This window comes from Phaethon aethereus (assembly GCF_964289735.1).
Source record: "Phaethon aethereus genome assembly, chromosome: 6".
NCBI classification, from domain to species: Eukaryota; Metazoa; Chordata; class Aves; order Phaethontiformes; family Phaethontidae; genus Phaethon; species Phaethon aethereus.
The window spans coordinates 24,714,807-24,733,527 of NC_138580.1; the positions used below are offsets into that span (position 1 = coordinate 24,714,807).

General features: G+C 39.4%; 1 protein-coding gene across 1 annotated transcript in view; it reads right to left on the reverse strand.

Annotated features, from left to right (window-relative positions):
• The window catches only part of CHN1 (chimerin 1), a 104,414-nt gene that overhangs the window by 62,351 nt on the left and 23,342 nt on the right, over positions 1-18,721 (reverse strand). The window contains exons 3-5 of the mRNA XM_082001419.1: positions 15,391-15,446; positions 6,168-6,199; positions 5,173-5,286 (exon numbers count right to left, since the gene is read on the reverse strand). Of these exons, the coding sequence (XP_081857545.1) occupies positions 5,173-5,286; positions 6,168-6,199; positions 15,391-15,446 (202 nt within the window). The remainder of the gene's footprint in view (positions 1-5,172; positions 5,287-6,167; positions 6,200-15,390; positions 15,447-18,721) is intronic.

Genomic DNA, 18,721 nt, shown 5'->3' on the forward strand with positions numbered 1-18,721 from the left:
TTAATTGTAGAACAATGGATGAAAATAGACAAAAATAGCTCATCAGAAGATGATCAAAATGCAGCTTCTTAAGTAAGTGGAAAGCAGATTTTACAGCAATGCACCGACAACTTAATAACTGAAAAGTTTTTTTGGGTAAGAATCACTTTCTGCCTTATATAAAGAAGAAGAAATATTCAAAATTTGCACTTTGGACTCAGTTAACTATTTGATAGCACTGCACTAAGAATATTTGACTGCCTCGGTTAAGCCTGCAAAAGCTATTATTTGTCCTGTCCTATATTTGGTCATTTAATCAGTGCTAGGCTATGTCTGTAGCTATTGCAGCTCAGGAACAAGATCTGTAGATTTACTAAAGTTAGTTCTATAAAAGATCAGAGCTCCACAGTGGTCAAAAATTCATTTATTAAGGTTTAGAGAAAAAAGAAAGAAAACTCCATGGCCCACTTCATCCTGAAGAGGATGTGCAGTCCTGGTCCCCTCATCTCCAAAAGATCATCGCAGAGTAAGAGAAAAGCACAGATAAAGGTGACAGAGATGATGAGGGGTATGGAACAGCTTCACCACAAAACCTGAATGTATAGCTTAGGACTCATTGACCTGGAAAGAGTACAATAAGGGGGATGAGAGTGACATGGAAAAGGTAAATGGAGATCAATTGTTCACTGTTTCTCAGAATACAAAGACTAGGGAGCATAAAATAAAATTGTGAGATGGAATCTTCAGAAAAGGGATGCTGCTTCCCATAAAACCTAGTTAAGGTATGGAACTCATGTTACAGTGGCAGACAGAAAAGTCTACACGGTTTCAAAATTGTGCTCAGAAAGACACTAGACAAAAATCAGAAATCCATCAAAAGCCTGAAAAAATAGCAAAGATAACAATTCTGTTCAGAAGTCCCTGAACTGCAAATTTTCAGAGGCTGGGAGAGCACACCAGAAAACTACTACTACATGTTCATCTTGTTCTTACACTTTTCTTTCAATGGCTGCTATTAATAACTACCAAAGAGTGGATACTGGACTGGACTACAAACTGGTCCTTTGATCTGACCCAGTGTGTTCATAGTCAAGAGAACTTGCTAATGCAGTAACAGAGATATATAACTGGGCAGAAACTCTTTGCAAACAATTACCCAGACCTCTTCCCAGATCTGCCCATTCTATGATGACTTAAGGCATCCCTTAGAATAAATTAAAAAGAAGTGAGATGCAGCAGAGCCACGTTAGGGTTAGAACGGTCCATTAAAGAACCTTCATGCACCAACCGCATTGGCATTCTGTGCATTTTGGCTGTAGCTGAAGGCTGTAGCTTAGTGCGATTGTCCAATCTGTTACAGATTTCACAAAAACATGTTTTTGTAACTGTGAATTCTGTCTGCCTGCAAAGGAGTCATGATTTGTGGTGTTAACAGTTTATCTGTTATCTTCTAGAAAGATTAAGTTGTTTAACAAGCAAAAATCTTCAGTGCAGAACAAAGACAGTCTGAGTGTCTCTGGAAGATGCCCACTGTAAGAACACTCTAGAAGGCAATGAGCAATGGGGATAGAGCCAGAACAAGAGAGAATGTGGTTGTTTTTCTCCTATAATATAACCCTCTGTGAGGTGATTTTCTTCAATAATTCCAGAAGAAGATAAATACTTACTTTACAAAGTTGAGCTAGGGTTCATTAATCTCTATCAGATTTGCAGCACAGAGGATGATGTATTCACAAATACAGTGTTTTGGCAGTCATAATAAGGACTCCGAGTTCTTTGTCCCTCACTTAGCTTGCTTTGTAGCCAAAGGGTTTTTTTAAGTGTTTTCTCTAACTTCCAATTTAACTATGTTAGAAACTTTACCGACACAGCAGATACCTGATGTTAAAGTTGATTAAATAAGCTGTAATATAAAATAAATAAATCAAACAACAAACACCAGGATATGTTCCTTTTTGAATTGCGAGGATGCAGTGCCTTCGCTTAATTTAGTAACATCAAGCCAAAATATCAGACAAAACAGAACCACAATTGGAACTAAATTGAAAACAATTTCACCAATGGCTGGTATGAACATCGAGATTTTAGACATCAGCTATAATAGCTGGTGGAATCAAATGTAGCATTCAAATTGTTCCATGAGTGACTTGAGGAGCTGGCTAGTTTGGGTCCTCAAGACAAGCACAAAAAACTTGGTTTTTTCCATTACAGAAATGCAGACTGGAAATATTTCATTACAGAGACATCATACCTTGCCACAGAAAGGGTTATGATCCTGTTTCACTAAACTGCTCTTCACGACTGGATGCACTGGGTTTTTCAGGATTCCCAGGCACGCCGACATGAACGCAGGAAGAAGACATCTGCCAGACCTGGGTGTGCTGGGAGTGCTGAGCTGTCTGTATGACTGAACTGCCTGCCCCCCCAGCAGAAGAACCAGTAACTATAAGTCAGGAGACAACGCTGTCTCAGCCTGAACAGTAGCTGATCCTACCCAATGTTTTGACAAAATATTTAGGTCTTGATGAACTGGGATGTTTATGATGCAATCACACTTCATAGCTAGTTTCCAATTTATCCTAATCACAATCAACAGACTGTCAAAGAGACAAGTCAGGCAACAACCACACACAGTGAGAGACAGACTGAGTCAATATGCAGGAATACAGAGGGAACCAAGTATTTATGTGAGGAGTCAAATGGGTACCCTCAAGCATCTAAATTTTACTCAACACTTTCCTTTCGTTTTCCAAAGCATGTCTGAAAAACAATCAGAAAACACAGATATTCCATTTTATGTTTTGTCATTATGTTATTTGTTGCAGGATTAGAGCAATTCTTCAGCATTGCTGGGTTAACTTTATAAAATGCTGTGAAATCTGTTCTGTGTCTATTTCTTTACATAAAACTAACAGCTGACCAAGTTTTCTTTCCTCCCACACCTTCTAAAGGGCAAAACAAAGGTAAAGAAGGAAAAGCAAAAATCATACAGAAGTGATCTTAAAATTAACGTTGATGCTTGATTAATTAATGCTTGAATGACAGAGTGGCATTTAATCTTAGTATGAAAAAAATCAAATTGATTCACACAGCTAGAAAAGAAAGGGTGAAATCAGAGACCCTGAAGTCAATCAAAGTCTTCCATCGAACTTGGAAAGGTTTTGCCCATACATACCACCCTACTGACAAGCTTCATTTCCAGCCATGGAGATGACATTCTGCAATTCCTACTGGGATTGTCAAAGATGCAGACAGAGCTACCTTTGCCGTCTGGCAGTGTAGTGACGCAAACAAAAATGATGGTCTCAAAAATGCTATAAATTACAGGTAAAATCACATAAACTTATCATGGTAATCACAGCAAACTTCTCACAGTCAGGATGAGCAGAGAGACCGCAGAAATTACCTAGTCTTTAAGAGATGCTGTAATGTCAGAAACAGAGTCAGTGGGAATATTGGCTAATAGGCATGTTCTGTGTGTATCATTCCAGGGAGAGGAAAAATGGAAACTGAGCAAAACTCTGCCTCCAGTCAATGGAAACACAGAGTCCTGCTACACTTCCTAGTAGTGCGAAAAAGAAATCCTAGCGGTAAAATTCCCACGTGTGGAAGACACAGCACTGCAGTTCACAGAGAACTTTCAGCTAAGGTACGACAGCAAAGACCCTCATTCATACACTTTAAAGGCCAAGAGCAAGACAACAGAGCATTACTTGCTATGGGATGGAAAGCGGCAACCTAGACCACCACCCTTAGTATACAAGTCATCCAGCTAGCGCTTAAACATAATGAAATGGCTGCACCATGCTGCAGTTTCAGATTCTGAGGCATTTTGCCAAATGCTGAATTTCCTCAAAATACATCAATGATAACAGCTTTGCTATCATTTGAAACTGTTTCCCAAATTGATCACCAACAGCTATCTATTCTCTTTTCTATTGCGTATAAAACCAGATTTTATTTCTTTCAAAGAGGTTTTGTAGTTTGAAAGAAGTACCGTCAAACCTAGAAAAGACCCATCTTTTGACTTGATGGACTGGAGGAGCATTTGTAAAACAAGCTGCATCAATACATCCTGCAAGATGCTCAGCAGCTTCAACATTCACAGCCTAAAAAGCCCTGTGCCTTCTGCACCATCAGGAGCAAGGGGCAGGAGTTCTTTGTCTTCGAGCCAGGTATTAAGACAACTGTTTTCCTTTTAGCTTTAAATGAATATTGCAAGAGCAGAAGTAGATGAAATGGTGTATTAGACCCTAATAAGCAACATCAATTTATTTACACTATTCATGCAACCAGTGTAAATGTCAATAATGTTTCTATCTGGAATCTTATTACTACAGAAACAAATATCTCAGTAAAACACACCTTCCTCCTACCCCAAAGAAAACTAATTAATCACAAGCTATTATATCATAATATTCTTATTTTAATTGTAATCTTATTTCATCCATATAAAACATTCAGTAACTGCATCTTCTCCTTCAATGTTTTTCTGTCCCACTTAGATTTAAAACATTGCTAATTGTCATTATCTCCCATCTGAGTACTTAGGTGTACAGCCCAGGCCAAAATAACATCCATTACTTTGAAAGTAATTAAACTGTTTAAAACTTACAACTATTTAAGTTAATTTTTATTTCAGTTTTTTATTTAGATCTGATCCATTTGCCAGAATTTTGCAGAGCGAGGAAACAGATCTGCAAACATTGTTAGCTAACAGGTGTTCAGACACAAAAACCTCCCGATTCACTCGCCATCCCACAGAGGGACTGGAGAGAATTAATTGCTCTTCAGCAGCAGTTAGCTAGGTAGTAAGTAACCCACACAGGAGACTAGTCATGTGAACTCATAAGATGCCTTTTATTTCTTGACTGCCTGCTCTCCCAATGTCTACAGGGGGTTACATCTGTAACATAGAGGGAAAAGAGCAAAATGAAGCACCACCAGCAAAAAAACAATTGCAGTTATCCTGGTGGTGGAAACAATAAGGAATGTTAGCACTTCAGAAAGGGTTAGAGAAGTTTAAAGATACTAAATCTGTAACAAGCGTAAAAAAGTAGCAGTTCATTAAATGCTCATCATGATTTTTTAAAAAATTAAAACAATCACAAGGAAGTTTTAGCGCTAAGGTCAACAACACAGTGCAATCTTTTGAATATTTATAGATTTGAAAATGAAATATTAATTACCAACCTTAAGGCCAAAGTGTAGGTTCCAGGTTGCCTTTGGCTTTCACGAATGAGATAGCTTCCCTCTGCAACACTTAATAATTGGTCAGCTTCCTCCCTCGAGATCATCCCGTGGAATCTAAGGAACAAAGACTTTTTGAAACACGTGCCTTTCCACTTTTAAATCACCTTTTCCTCTTCTTTTAGAAAATAACCAACGATGGTAATTAGAAAGAAACAAACATAAAAATGACTGACTTGCAGGAATCTACACCTTCAATTAATCTCTCTGCCTGCCTGCATTTGAAGTCACATTAAATGCTTTAGAAAGGCTTCTCTGAAACAGTATCTGTGACACAACTATATTGCTTTTTAAACGTGCATCTATCAATTTAATATATACAAATAAATCCATTTTCTCCTGCTGGTTTCACATGTTTTGTACCAGTGGCATGCAATCCAATATCTTGCAGCATTTAGGGATATTATAGCAATTTTCTAAAATCTGGGGGATTGGATATAATCTTGGTAATTACTGGTGTAATAAAGCTAGCAATACTACACTCTTTTACCAAAATAAACACAAATAAGATCTGCTTTGTTTCCCCACACTAAATATAATCATCTTTGCCTTAGCAGTCTGAAATAGAAGACACATATATACTGTACACTTATATTGCATTTGTGATGCAAGTTTTTTTTTTCCTGCACACAAACATCTTTTGCAAAAGCTAACTGGAGGTGGGGGTAGAAGGAGACAGCCCTTTGGAAGTACAGAAACATGTTTTTCTCACTTAAGGTAGCACTCAATTATATCCATAACCATCAGAAAATGTAGCTGTAATTTTAGGCAGACAAAAGTGATGGTACTGTAATAATAATTTGATGGTGAGCAAGACACACTGCTGTAAAACACAGAGAAGAAACAAAGGGCCCAGAGCAAACGCTTGCAACCTTTTCTGCAACTATTATCAACCAACATGGCCAGCTAAACCACTTTCAGAGACGTATGTTACTTACTCTCTTCCATAATATTTGGGTCTGTTCTCTACCTAGAAGAAAGGACAGAAACTGTAATATTTCGTAACAAGTGAACCCATACAGCAAGCATATTGTGCATTATATAGTATTAAAAATAGAAAGGGATATAATGTGAAAGTACAGACAAAAATCATCTACCATCCCAGGATTTTCCCTGTGGGTGTAATATGGGGAAACCAAAGGCAGACCTTTGGGAAATATTCCACTTCTGAATGGCTTAAAGGAGTGAGAAAGAATGAGCCGCTTGCATCACGTCATCCTTGGGGCTCTGCTAATACAAACCGATGGCATTAAGTATTGCTTGTATGAACGGCCAAAAAGGGTAAAAAAAAATTCCTTTCATGAGTGTAGGTGTACTATATTGTTAAGTGCACTAATACAGTGAAACATATATAAAACTCTTAAATTTACAAGTTATCGTCCGTTACAAAGCTGCTGGTGCCACTGCCACCAGAAATTAAGCCACTACCATATCCCCTCCATTAGCAAGTGCCTAAATCCTGCACCCCTTGGCTTCATTAAACTGTGATCTCTAGTACCACCTAAAAGACCTCAACAACAGGTATGCATCTGTTCTGCAGCATAACACAAGCCCATCCATGCTCCAGAGATGATACAGTGTAAATGGACACAACACAATTTGCCTGCTAAGTATTTCAGACGAAGTAACTCGTCTGCAATTGTCCGGGAAGTTTATAGCCGAGGGAGGAACTGCAGACCTCTCAGAAATCAGCTCAATAATCTAAACTTCCAGATTCCTCCCTCCTTGCTAAATTTACAGGAGGAAACTCTTTAGGGAACAAAATCCGACAATTATACAACCTGAACTACAAGAGTATAAAATGATCCAGCTATAATAAACCAGAAAATACTCACAGAAACTGCCACTTCAGTTTCTTTTTTCCATCTTTTCAGAAAAAAGCTTATTAAAATTACCACTCCTCTCCAGTTATCTCAGTGGAGTGTAAATAAAGATTTCACAGAATCACAGAATCACAGAATCACTAGGTTGGAAAGGACCTTTAAGATCATCAAGTCCAACCATTAATCCAGCACCACCATGTCCCCTAAACCATGTCCTGAAGTGCCACATCCACACGTTTTTTGAACACTTCCAGAGATGGCGACTCCACCACCTCCCTGGGCAGCCTGTTCCAATGCCTGACCACCCTCTCAGTGAAGAAATTTTTCCTAATATCCAATCTAAACCTCCCCTGGCACAACTTGAGGCCATTTCCTCTTGTCCTATCACTAGTTACTTGGGAGAAGAGACCAACACCCTCATCGCCACAAACCCCTTTCAGGTAGTTGTAGAGAGCGATAAGGTCTCCCCTCAGCCTCCTCTTCTCCAGACTAAACAACCCCAGTTCCCTCAGCTGCTCCTCATAAGACTTGTGCTCCAGACCCCTCACCAGCTTCGTTGCCCTTCTTTGGACACGCTCCAGCACCTCAATGTCCTTCTTGTAGTGAGGGGCCCAAAACTGAACACAGTATTCAAGGTGCGGCCTCACCAGTGCCGAGTACAGGAGCACAATCACTTCCCTACTCCTGCTGGCCACACTATTCCTGATACAGGCCAGGACGCTGTTGGCCTTCTTGGCCACCTGGGCACACTGCCGGCTCATATTCAGCCGGCTGTCAACCAGCACCCCCAGGTCCCTTTCCGCCGGGCTGCTCTCCAGCCACTCCTCCCCAAGCCTGTAGCATTGCATGGGGTTGTTGTGGCCAAAGTGCAGGACCCTGCACTTGGCCTTATTAAACCTCATACAGTTGGCCTCTGCCCATCGATCCAGCCTGTCCAGATCCCTCTGCAGAGCCCTCCTACCCTCCAGCAGATCAACACTCCCACTCAACTTGGTGTCATCTGCAAACTTACTGAGGGAGCACTCAATTCCCTCATCCAGATCATCAATAAAGATATTGAATAAGACCGGCCCCAGAACCGAGCCCTGGGGAACACCGCTTGTGACCGGCCGCCAGCCGGATTTAACGCCGTTCACCACAACTCTCTGGGCTCGGCCATCCAGCCAGTTCCTCACCCAGCGAAGAGTAAACCCGTCTAAGCCACGAGCCGCCAGTTTCTCCAGGAGAATGCTGTGGGAGACGCTGTCAAAGGCTTTACTAAAGTCCAGGTAGACAACATCCACAGTCTTTCCCTCATCCACTAGGTGGGTCACCTGGTCATAGAAGGAGATCAGGTTCGTCAAGCAGGACCTGCCTTTCATGAACCCATGCTGGCTGGGCCTGATCCTTTGGTTGTCCTGCAGATGCCCTGTGAGCACTCTCAAGACCAACCGCTCCATAATCTTCCCCGGTACAGAGGTCAGGCTGACAGGCCTGTAGTTCCCAGGATCCTCCTTCCAGCCTTTCTTGTAGACGGGCGTCACATTGGCAAGCCTCCAGTCTTCTGGGACCTCTCCTGTTAACCAGGACTGCTGATAGATGATGGAGAGCGGCTTGGCAAGCTCCTCCGCCAGCTCTCTCAGTACTCTCGCGTGGATCTCATCAGGCCCCATAGACTTGTGGGTGTCCAGGTGGCTTAGCATGTCCTTGACTGCTTCCTCCTGGATTATGAGGAGTACATTGTGCTCTCCATCCCCGTCTTCCAGCTCAGGGGGCTGAATATCCTGTGGATACCTGGAGTGGCTATTAAAGACTGAGGCAAAGAAGGCATTAAGTACCTCAGCCTTGTCCTTTCAGATGTCCAAACAACAAAAAATACATCCTGGTGTACAGTCTAATAACAACCCTCTCACATTCCCAGCAAAGAGAAAGCTATTGTGTTGGTTCATCACTTATTGAAAAATCATTCCATCACTAGAATGATTTATAGTATTCTAAAAGATTTCCTTTTCCTACAGAACAGCAAACAAGAGTTGACCAGCGTGATAACTGTTTTCAGATGGCCTGAAGAGACTGGGTCATTTAAAAAAAGAAAACAAGTCTTACGTATTTTTTGCTAAATGTAGGCTTTCTTCAACAGAAAGATAGCAGCATGAATGGAGAAAAAGTGAAAACATTTTATTGTTGTTATTATAGAAACTCGCAACAATTCCTAACTAAAACCCTCAAGACAAGACACTAGTCTCAGGCAGCTGTAAAAAAAAGAATCCTGTCATGAATAAGATTTTGTTGTCTGTCTATTGAGATTTTATGTCTATCTCAGTGAATTTATACAACAGTCCTGGAAAAATTTAGTAGGCAAAAGCATTCCATATTATACTCTGTGTGCAAACATTTGAAAATGTGCACTGGCAGATGACTGGAGCAAAGCATCAGAAAAAAGCTCTGCTCAACTTCCAGGCACTTGCAGCTGGGTTTGCAGTTCATCTTGGTGGATGATGAGTTAAAGAGGAAAATAACCACTTCTGTTAATACCGGGTCTCTACTGATCAGTTTTACCAACTCGAAAAAACTTCAGTGTGAACACTGATGTGTAACACCATTTGCTTGTATAAGACTCAATGCAACTGGAACCCCAATTCACTGACTTTTATTACCTGTTTTTTTGTGGTTTTGTTTTTTTTTTTTTTTCATAACTTTTAAAATTTATTCTAATATTAGGGTTTTTTTACACCTAGATTGAATGCATACATTTAGACTCTAAGGCAACTCCATCAGAACTCAGCAGGGGCCTTCTAATTCGCTCAGAATTAGGTGGGCTACACACACACTTAGTGCAGCCCATGTGAACTTACTAAAACACAGATTTCCTGTAAGCCAAATTTACCATGTAAGGCAGTAAACACTGTTGTCCAGCTTTCTCTAACACTTCCTGCAAGTATTGTGACACCAACTTTGCTCATAGCAACTTAGGCATAAAAGGTGGCGTAACATTTGTTCTTGCTTTAGGTATCCTTAGTCGCACCAGGACTAGAAGCGACACACAGCTCTCTTGGTCTTTTGTGTCTGCCTGGACTTCACAAAGTTCCTGCCAGACTGTATTTCTACAAATTAAAACTGCAGGCACCCGCATATCCTCCAGTTGCACGTGAGCACTGAAAGCCAAACCAGTTCCGTTCGGAAGCTTCATTAGCCTAACTTTCACGCTCACTCAGCCCTAAGTTAAGGAGACAAAACCAAACCATCCATCTGGACTGGAACTAAAACCCACCTAAGAAAGGAAATACATTTTTGAATAAAATCAAAGCAGTAGCAAGAAAACGATCACTTTAACTGAAGCTGTTAGCTGAAAATACAGTGTAATTACCCTCTGCAGAGTTTCTTTCCGATTTGGCAGTATTTTTTGACCAAAATATAATTGAGCATGAGTAAAGGCAGCCATAGCTACTACATTTTCTCTGTATCCAGCAAAGATCAGCTGAATGCTAAGTCTTTTGACTTCTCAGGACTTTTTATTTATGGGAAAAATCTTCTATTGCTGTCTGTTTAGCCTATGTTTGGCACAGTTTTAAAAACTGCTTCTTAGCTTAGGAGAAAAAAGTAACTGCGAGAGATTTGTTTTCAATGTGCCTGTTTGTATAGCACTGACGCAGAGGCCACAGGAAAAATTCAGGTGTCACTATGCTACCCGCAAGAAACACAAAGGTCAATGAGAGATCCACCATAGTTTCATTTCTGATCTTTTCAAACTGAGGTGTGAAGCCAATGAAACCAAGTTTACGAACAGATAAATGGGACAGACTTGGCAACTGCCTTACAGCAGCCATTCCTTTGGAAAAGAGCTTGGTTACCATGAAAGCTCGGAAGTCATTCTGGTTGTGTATCATACAGTTAAAGCCATCTTTAAGAACGGCTCTAACAAGGACGCGCATTATATATGCTCATCTATGCTATGTTTCTTGACTACTCACAGAGACCATTTTCGCAGGACTACACAGAGATGCTGTTTTACAGGCTTGTTAACTACTAGCACTGAATTAGGATGAAGCCTCATAACAGGACCGAAAAGACCAGTGATTTCAATTATCTTCATCATTTGTCTCTCTGATTTTTTTTTTATACATAGTTATTTAAAATTTATCATGGAGTGCCTTTATATAGCAGTTAAGGATGCCCTAAGTATGCCTGCACATGCACGTGTGTGTATATAAAAGATTATATGCACAACAAATACAAACTCCATGGAGGTAATACGACATTAATCGGACAAACATTACAATTTGGATGTAAGCCTTATGCAGGAGTCAAATATCCTTAGAATGTTACGGAATCATCAAATTTACAAATTAACCACATACAGTGCTAAAAGCCTTGGTTCTGCTGCACCTTCACAATAAAAAATCCCGAATGAATACAATGCTCTTTTTACATCAGTATAACTTCACTGATCTATGTGTTGCTCTGATATGAAACTGGTGTAACAGAGCAGAAACTCAAATTCTCTGCATTTGAGAAGCTTTTCATGTTAAGTAGGTCATTCTGTTGAATACACCTCTCTGTCAGCACTTGTACAACACGTGCCTTTGCACCTTAAATAAAAGGTTGTTTTTTTTTTTACAGTGTGATTTCCAATTATTCTTTAACAAGTGCTTTTTTCCCCTCATCATCACTCTTGCTTATGTCAACAAGTGGAATACAATAAGGCAAGAGGAGCAATTTATGTGCTAACACCTTACCAATTACATGTTGTTCCCCCCCACTGACCTCTTTGATGTTCTCTGGACCAAAATTCACTTCCTAATATTTATGAATTTGTTTATACAGCTGAATAATTCAACCACTTAGGAGAAGATTCTGCTCCCCACTGACTCACACATGGCTGCTAATAGAAACCCAGCTGAGAAAGAGCATATCACAAAGCTCAACACTAGCAGGAGAGGCTGAGACCAGAGAGAAAGGTTAAACATGTTACTGCTCACTGAATGTATTTTCACTTCAAATCTGGCTCAGATACATAAATTGTTCAATACTTATAATGAAAAACACTTATCTGAATCATAACAAATTAAGGAAAATACACACTGCTAATGTATTCTTTCAATTTTACCTTTATTAGGAAAAACAAGCGTCAAAGAGCTTTTTTTTGTTGTAAATGGTTAATTTAATGAGAAAATGTGTATTTAATATGTTCTGTTCTGCAGCTAAATAGCTGCAACTGACTGATTCTTTCATAGCTCTATTTTATTTAGCTCAATTCTCACTAGTTTCTAAAAAACACAGACTTTACTTCTCAGTTTCTACAAGAATGCTCATGGTGCAGGCACAGGTTTATTCTGCAGTTCAGGGGATAGGATGAAACTATTTTAAAACACAGAATGCATCTCTTTTCTTGTTCCCTTTGGCACAGGGAAAGTTTTACACTTACTTAAAGTTTGCCGTATGTTATTAACTTGTTTTGGAATAAATTCATAGAAATATGATACTAGAGACACTGATGTGTTGCATTTCTTTCTTCAGTGAGGACAGGACTTAGCAGAGTGTTTTGATTGCTTGTGGTACTTTCAGCAATCCCCCGTTGACTCTAACAGACTACCTGTTCACAGAATTAGAGCAGGAGGACCTCTCTCTGTACTGTAGGGATGCAGTATGCTTATATACCCTTCCCAAAGTTTGGACGATTAGTTCATGCAGGACACCATTCACCCACAGCAAGTTCTCCTCCCTAAAACAGTCCAACTTTTCAATTTGCCATCTGTATAATAGCTAATAAAATTTTATAATTAAGAGTATTAAAATTCAGTGATAACGAGGATGAGAAAATTATAGTGGTCAGTGTGATTTTTATTTGAAGATGCTTTACACAGTCACATTTACATTTGGCTGGCAATAGTAGGTCTCTTGTTTAATTCCAAAAAGAAGGCAATCTGGATCTGATCAGTAGTTGAAGGATTTCCAGCACTCCAGAGGCAGGACACATTTTTAAATTTCAGATACTGTACACACATTTATATGTCGGCTTATTTGACTGGATAGACTAATAGAATTCTAAGAAATACTATGAAGGAGAACCTAGTATAAAATTTGCTTGTGACTTACCATCTAGGACAAAAAGACCCCAAAGCACTGCTCTGCAGTCAAACTAGCATGGGATATAATGCCAGCAGATCTTATTGAATATGCTGGACCCCTTTATCAGTTTACAGCTTCTCCCTGACTACAGGGTACGTACGCATTGTGCAGTCGACATACAAAACAATTACAATCATTATGGTACCCGCTGTAAGATTTCCTTAATGTGGTGGTACTTTCCCACTCCTTATTTTTATTATGGGGTTGTTTTTTTTTCATTTGTTTGGTTTTTTAAAGAAACCAAAAGGTATATAGAAAAATGAAGGCTCTAGTTCTGTAAGAATTAAAACTTTCACAAGTAAGGCTTTCAAAGCATCTAACTGAAGAGACTGAAGAATTGTTGCTCATCACCATAAGAGCCAGGCAACTTTATAGGCATACATTGTAAGAAAGTGTGTCATTACAGGAGTAAACCATAGCAGGGCTCCGAGATAAGACTCAGCAATTAAAAGATTGTACAAGCACAGTGTCAGCACCTCAATGAACAGTGTCAAAAGGCTCCCAAAAATCCCTCATACATTTTACAATATGCATATATACGTACACCTACAAACATACTTAGAACTTCTTCCACCAATGGAATACTTCTGAGGGGAGGAAGGAAAAAGCAACTATTCAACAGCACCTAACAACAATAAACACAATCCATTGGAGGCAAGGAGTAAAATACTTTATCCTAGCCAGGTGACCACTCTGTACAATCACAAACCTGTATTATAAGACTAAGCTCTTACAAGACTTCAGATATTTTGTATATTAGTGTAATGAAAAACCCTATTATAGAGGACAGAAAATAGAAACGAATCTTCCTAAAAATGTTGCAATGGGAATAAAAAACTGGAAAACCTCCCATTTTTTCACAGCTCAGATCTTATCTTCTATAGATCTCTCCATCAAATCGTCATCCCACCTTATCTGATGTACATAAGCTATTGGCACAACAGCCTTAAGAAGAATACCCCTGCTTGGGCCCTCACTACCAGTGGAAACACTGGTTAAGACAAAACTTTTTGCTACAAGGCTTCTTGTAAAATTCATGTATTATTCTTTCCTACAGCTATAGCTATGTCTTGCTCAAGTGCAATCAGCTGTAGCCATACCTTCTATAAAAATACAAATCTATCAAATTAACAAAGGAAAACAAGAGTGCTTCCACTAAATGCAATACTTCACTTCTGTTAAATCTCTACTTTTTATCTTAAAAATTGACAGACTACTTCACAGAATCACAATTGGGCATTTAAAAAGACGACAGAGAAACGCCTGTTTAATTCTGTAAAGTAATCCTCCTTGTGATCTAGACTGTAAGCTATTAATGTTCCTGACAGTGCTCTGTCCCTCTGCATTTAATACTACGTCAAAGTGACTAACATATTTCAAAGATTAATTTCCTTTCTCTTGGCACATGATAAAAATGCTTAAGTTTTATCGCAGCAAAGTAATAACTTTCAGTGGTTATTCAGTAAGAGCTGTGTTTTGCAATGCTGCTTAACAAGTCGAGCCTAACATTTCAGCATTTTTGAAATTGAAATTAATGTTTCACAGGTTCCTAACTGAAGCTGCAAGAGAGATGCAGTTATGAGTAAAATCTTGCTGGCACGCATGTTTGGTATCAGTTAAACCCTCCAGCACCACAGCTCTGGAGAGGTGCTGCTCTGCTGAACGGCAGCTCAGGGTACGCTAGCAGTTGGGGGTCTGCCTCAATAACTCACCCGATGACCAGCTGCTTCTGTATCACTGTATATCAACAGGATCCTGTTGTTACTGTTCAGATCCTTAAAATCTGTGGCTCAGCACAGCTTAGCTCCTAGCATTAATGAGTCTTAAGTACTAGGACTCAAATAACAGCACCAGGGGAGGTTTCAGTCTTCCCCGTTGATTTATGGCATGCATCTAGCAGCGATGTGTGTAAACCAGGTGCATAGTTCCCCTGTACAGCTCTGCTCTTGCTTCCGTGAATTTCTGACCCAAAAAGTAGGAGAAAAGGCATGTTTCCATGTATCTAAGAATCAAAAACCAGTAAATGATTCTCAGCTATACACATCATACTCAAAATGCTTTTTGATTCAATTTTTTGATCCAGTGGATTTCCGGGTACCAGTGCCCCCAAGGCTACTTACTCTAATAACAGCACCAAGTGTCCCAAGGAACCGCGGTTTGGGTTGGACACCATTAAGTATAGGACTCGGAATTACTGGACTCTGGAAAACTGAACCTTTGTAATACCCACCTCACGAGTGCAGGTTATCCTTCTAGGATGGGGAGCTTCCTGTTGCAACTGATACACTGGGAGAAGGCAGAAGTTAAATTCTGATTAATACAGAATCATTGTAGAAGTCAGGCATTTTAAAATTAAATATTGCTGTTTAAATAAAGAAGACTTTCTGCAAGACTTAATGCAAGGATACATATACCAAGGTCTCAAAAATTACTTACAAGTGGTCAGAAAAAAGAATGTTGCTAGCTGAAACAGGATTATTGATTATCTTTACAATTAATTGATCGAGTACTAGGGTGTAACTAGGTGAGACCACTCAAGTTTCCATCAAACAGAGCAGAAAAGGAATCATGATAAATGCAAATTAAATTTTATTAGATGTCAAATCAGGCTGCTCTCAGACTTTCTTCAGTAAGCAGATGGAGTCCCATCCTACCACGCTGGGCACAGACTCAGTCACCTGAAATATGTCAAGACTTTACAAGAATCATTTGCAATTTTGCAGAATCAAACCCTCTGCTTTTGCCACTGCTCAATGATGACCTTTCTGAACAAAGAGAAAAATGGCCTTCGCAGATCTAAAGGTATCAGGAGTTGAGTAGCAGAGTCAAACAGTTAAGGTCCAAATTATGACATAAACTTACTAGTATCTTCCCTCCCCCTTTTTTTCTTAAGTAATCCTCATCAAGACAGAATAAATCTTAGGAGCCAGTTTTAAATTTAATGGTACTAATGTGCAGACTTTCTAATATAATATCAAAGGAGTTACTTTCAATTTCTATCCCCAAAAGAGTTTGGTTTGTCAAGTCACCTTCAAAATGAGGCTGTCAACACTAAGTTAGCATTCGAATAGTCCTCTAGAACTGATAAAAACGGACATTTGGAATTGTAATCTTTTAAAATTAAATTATGCTTCAAGCATCAGTACTAACATCAAGGTCTAATAACATGTGCTGTCACCTTTTTCAGGTAATAACAGCATACATTGATTTAACCAATAAGATTTGACTTCATTACACTTCTCATTTGATCATGAGTCTTTTCCACTGATGAATGCTGCATTTATGTGCCAAGTTACATGGGAATGGAGAAAATGGCAAGATGCCCGATGATATGGCAAATCGTAACATAAACTGGAAAAATTCACTCCCTTTGTTACAAACAAAAACCCTAATGTTTTTTCCCCGACGTTACTAAAAACAATTCTTACCATTCTGTATTGGTGTTACAAAAACGATTTTTGCAAGTGATGAAGAACAGCACACTTGTATATAAAACAGTCATTTTCATTTCAAGCATAGCATGACCATTTATTTTGCCAGCACACACATTTCCCAGCTTCTATTGTAAAAGTCATATTTGATGGCACTGGGCCTTGTCTATGTCTAATTCTGAGAATTGTAGAGTCAAGCTCAGAGGAAAAAAAAATAAAAATCACAGAGCAAATATGGATTTCCCTGAATCTCACAGAGAAGCAGTGGAGACTCACAATCAGCATGCTCCGCAGAAACTGGCTAAAAACTGAGAACTGTTTCCCACCTTACTTCAAGATGGGCTGAAAAGATTTTCTGGAAGGAAATTCCTCTTCTCCAAAGGCAGTACCTTTCTCCTCTTCCAGTTAGAAGCACAGCAGGTAGACTAGTTAAGTTACAAAACAGGATGCCTATTCCTCCTCCTCTAATCGATGTATGCAATTCAAACTGTTCAACACCAGTTTCCTTGCTGTAATTATTGCCGGGGAAGTCAAACAAGACATTCCTCTTCATCCATCATGAGTCAGAAATACAACCAAACCCCATGACTCTGCACTTAATTCTGAACCATGGGAAGGGTTCGCCATGGCAAACGATGACGGTGTAGTGGGTGCACATACATTTGCACGCACCGAAGCCTTCAGCTCCTGGCAAGCTGCCAGCAAAGATCTGTTATGAGAGAGGCTGGACCCCTCTGTTACAGATTATGGCACGGAATAAACCGAACAAAGAGGCGGTGTTCCTGGAGTTCACAGAAGGTACAGAGCTGTGATTCACTCTTAATGATCACAACTGGGAGCAAAATGCACAGATCTCAGTACAAATACTGCGATCATGACTAATGTTTAATACCAAGGAGTGAAGTGTCTCAGTTTCATCTTCTAGCGCTTCGCTGCAAGAAAAAGCCTTGTTCAAATAATTGTGTGCAAATTCTTTAATATTAAGCATCTGACTTGACATATGACAAGCTACTGGCATAATAAATGATTCAGAAAGCATGGGCAGGTTTGCCACCAGATTCACAAACAGACCAAGGTCCCAGCCGCCTCAATTACATAACAGCAATTGCATACGTTGGCAATTATTAAAAACCGTTCAAAGTCATCCATCTAAAGAAAACACTGAAGATGAACAAATTAAGAGTCTTCAGCCTTTTTTTAAGACTTGTTGCCTTTCTATTTTCTTCAATTAATGTAATTGTATTTTAAGAGACCCTGACATTCCTAGACTGTTAAGGCACATCCAGTTTTGCCAAATCATGTAAGCTTTACTACACATTTCACAATATCTGACTATTTACTTACAGGCTAAGCTCTTCGAAATTTCTTATGACTATATGTAAATGAGACATGCTCTCATTTACAGAAGTCATCTAATGCTCATATCGCATAGAAGATCTTGACTGTGTCACTCACAATCACTTTATCAACTCAAATATTGGAAACCAAACCCAAATAACAAGGCTGACTTAGGAGTTTTAAGGCCTAACTGTGATTTTTGAATGTGTCAGGTTGGCAATGCCAGGGGCAGAACAGAAACAACTGACCTCTGTGAGCCATTAACAGAAGACTGGTCTAGGTGACAGAAAAGCTGTTTTTCTAGTGCTCATTTAATTCTACTATATATACTTTAGCTGACAAAAATACTTTAATCTGCTCTCTTACACTTACTCTCTTTCTAACGCTGGTTTTCACCAAGCCTTTAAGACCAACCTAAAATCTCCGATTGTAAAGAATCTCCCAGTGCAGGATGGAAAACCTTTTGAAATAACTATATTTTATCGGGTGCTAAATCTCCCTAAACTTTAGCCACGTTTTCATCATGTGAAATGTTGCTTGAGCAAATCCCTTTAGCCAGCCTGAAGACGCCATGCCTTGGGAATATACACAAAAGAAAATGCAAATGTAGGTTTGACATCCCTAAATTGTTAAGTGTGTTAAACATACAAACATTCTGTTTTCAAAATCTGCCTTTAACAGAAGAGTCTTCTTTCTTGCTGTGGTTCCCCAAGTCTCAAAATGTCTCACATCTTAGCTCTTCTATCTACAAAGAACTAGAATTTAGAGGTGAGACACTGTGGGAAGCTACGA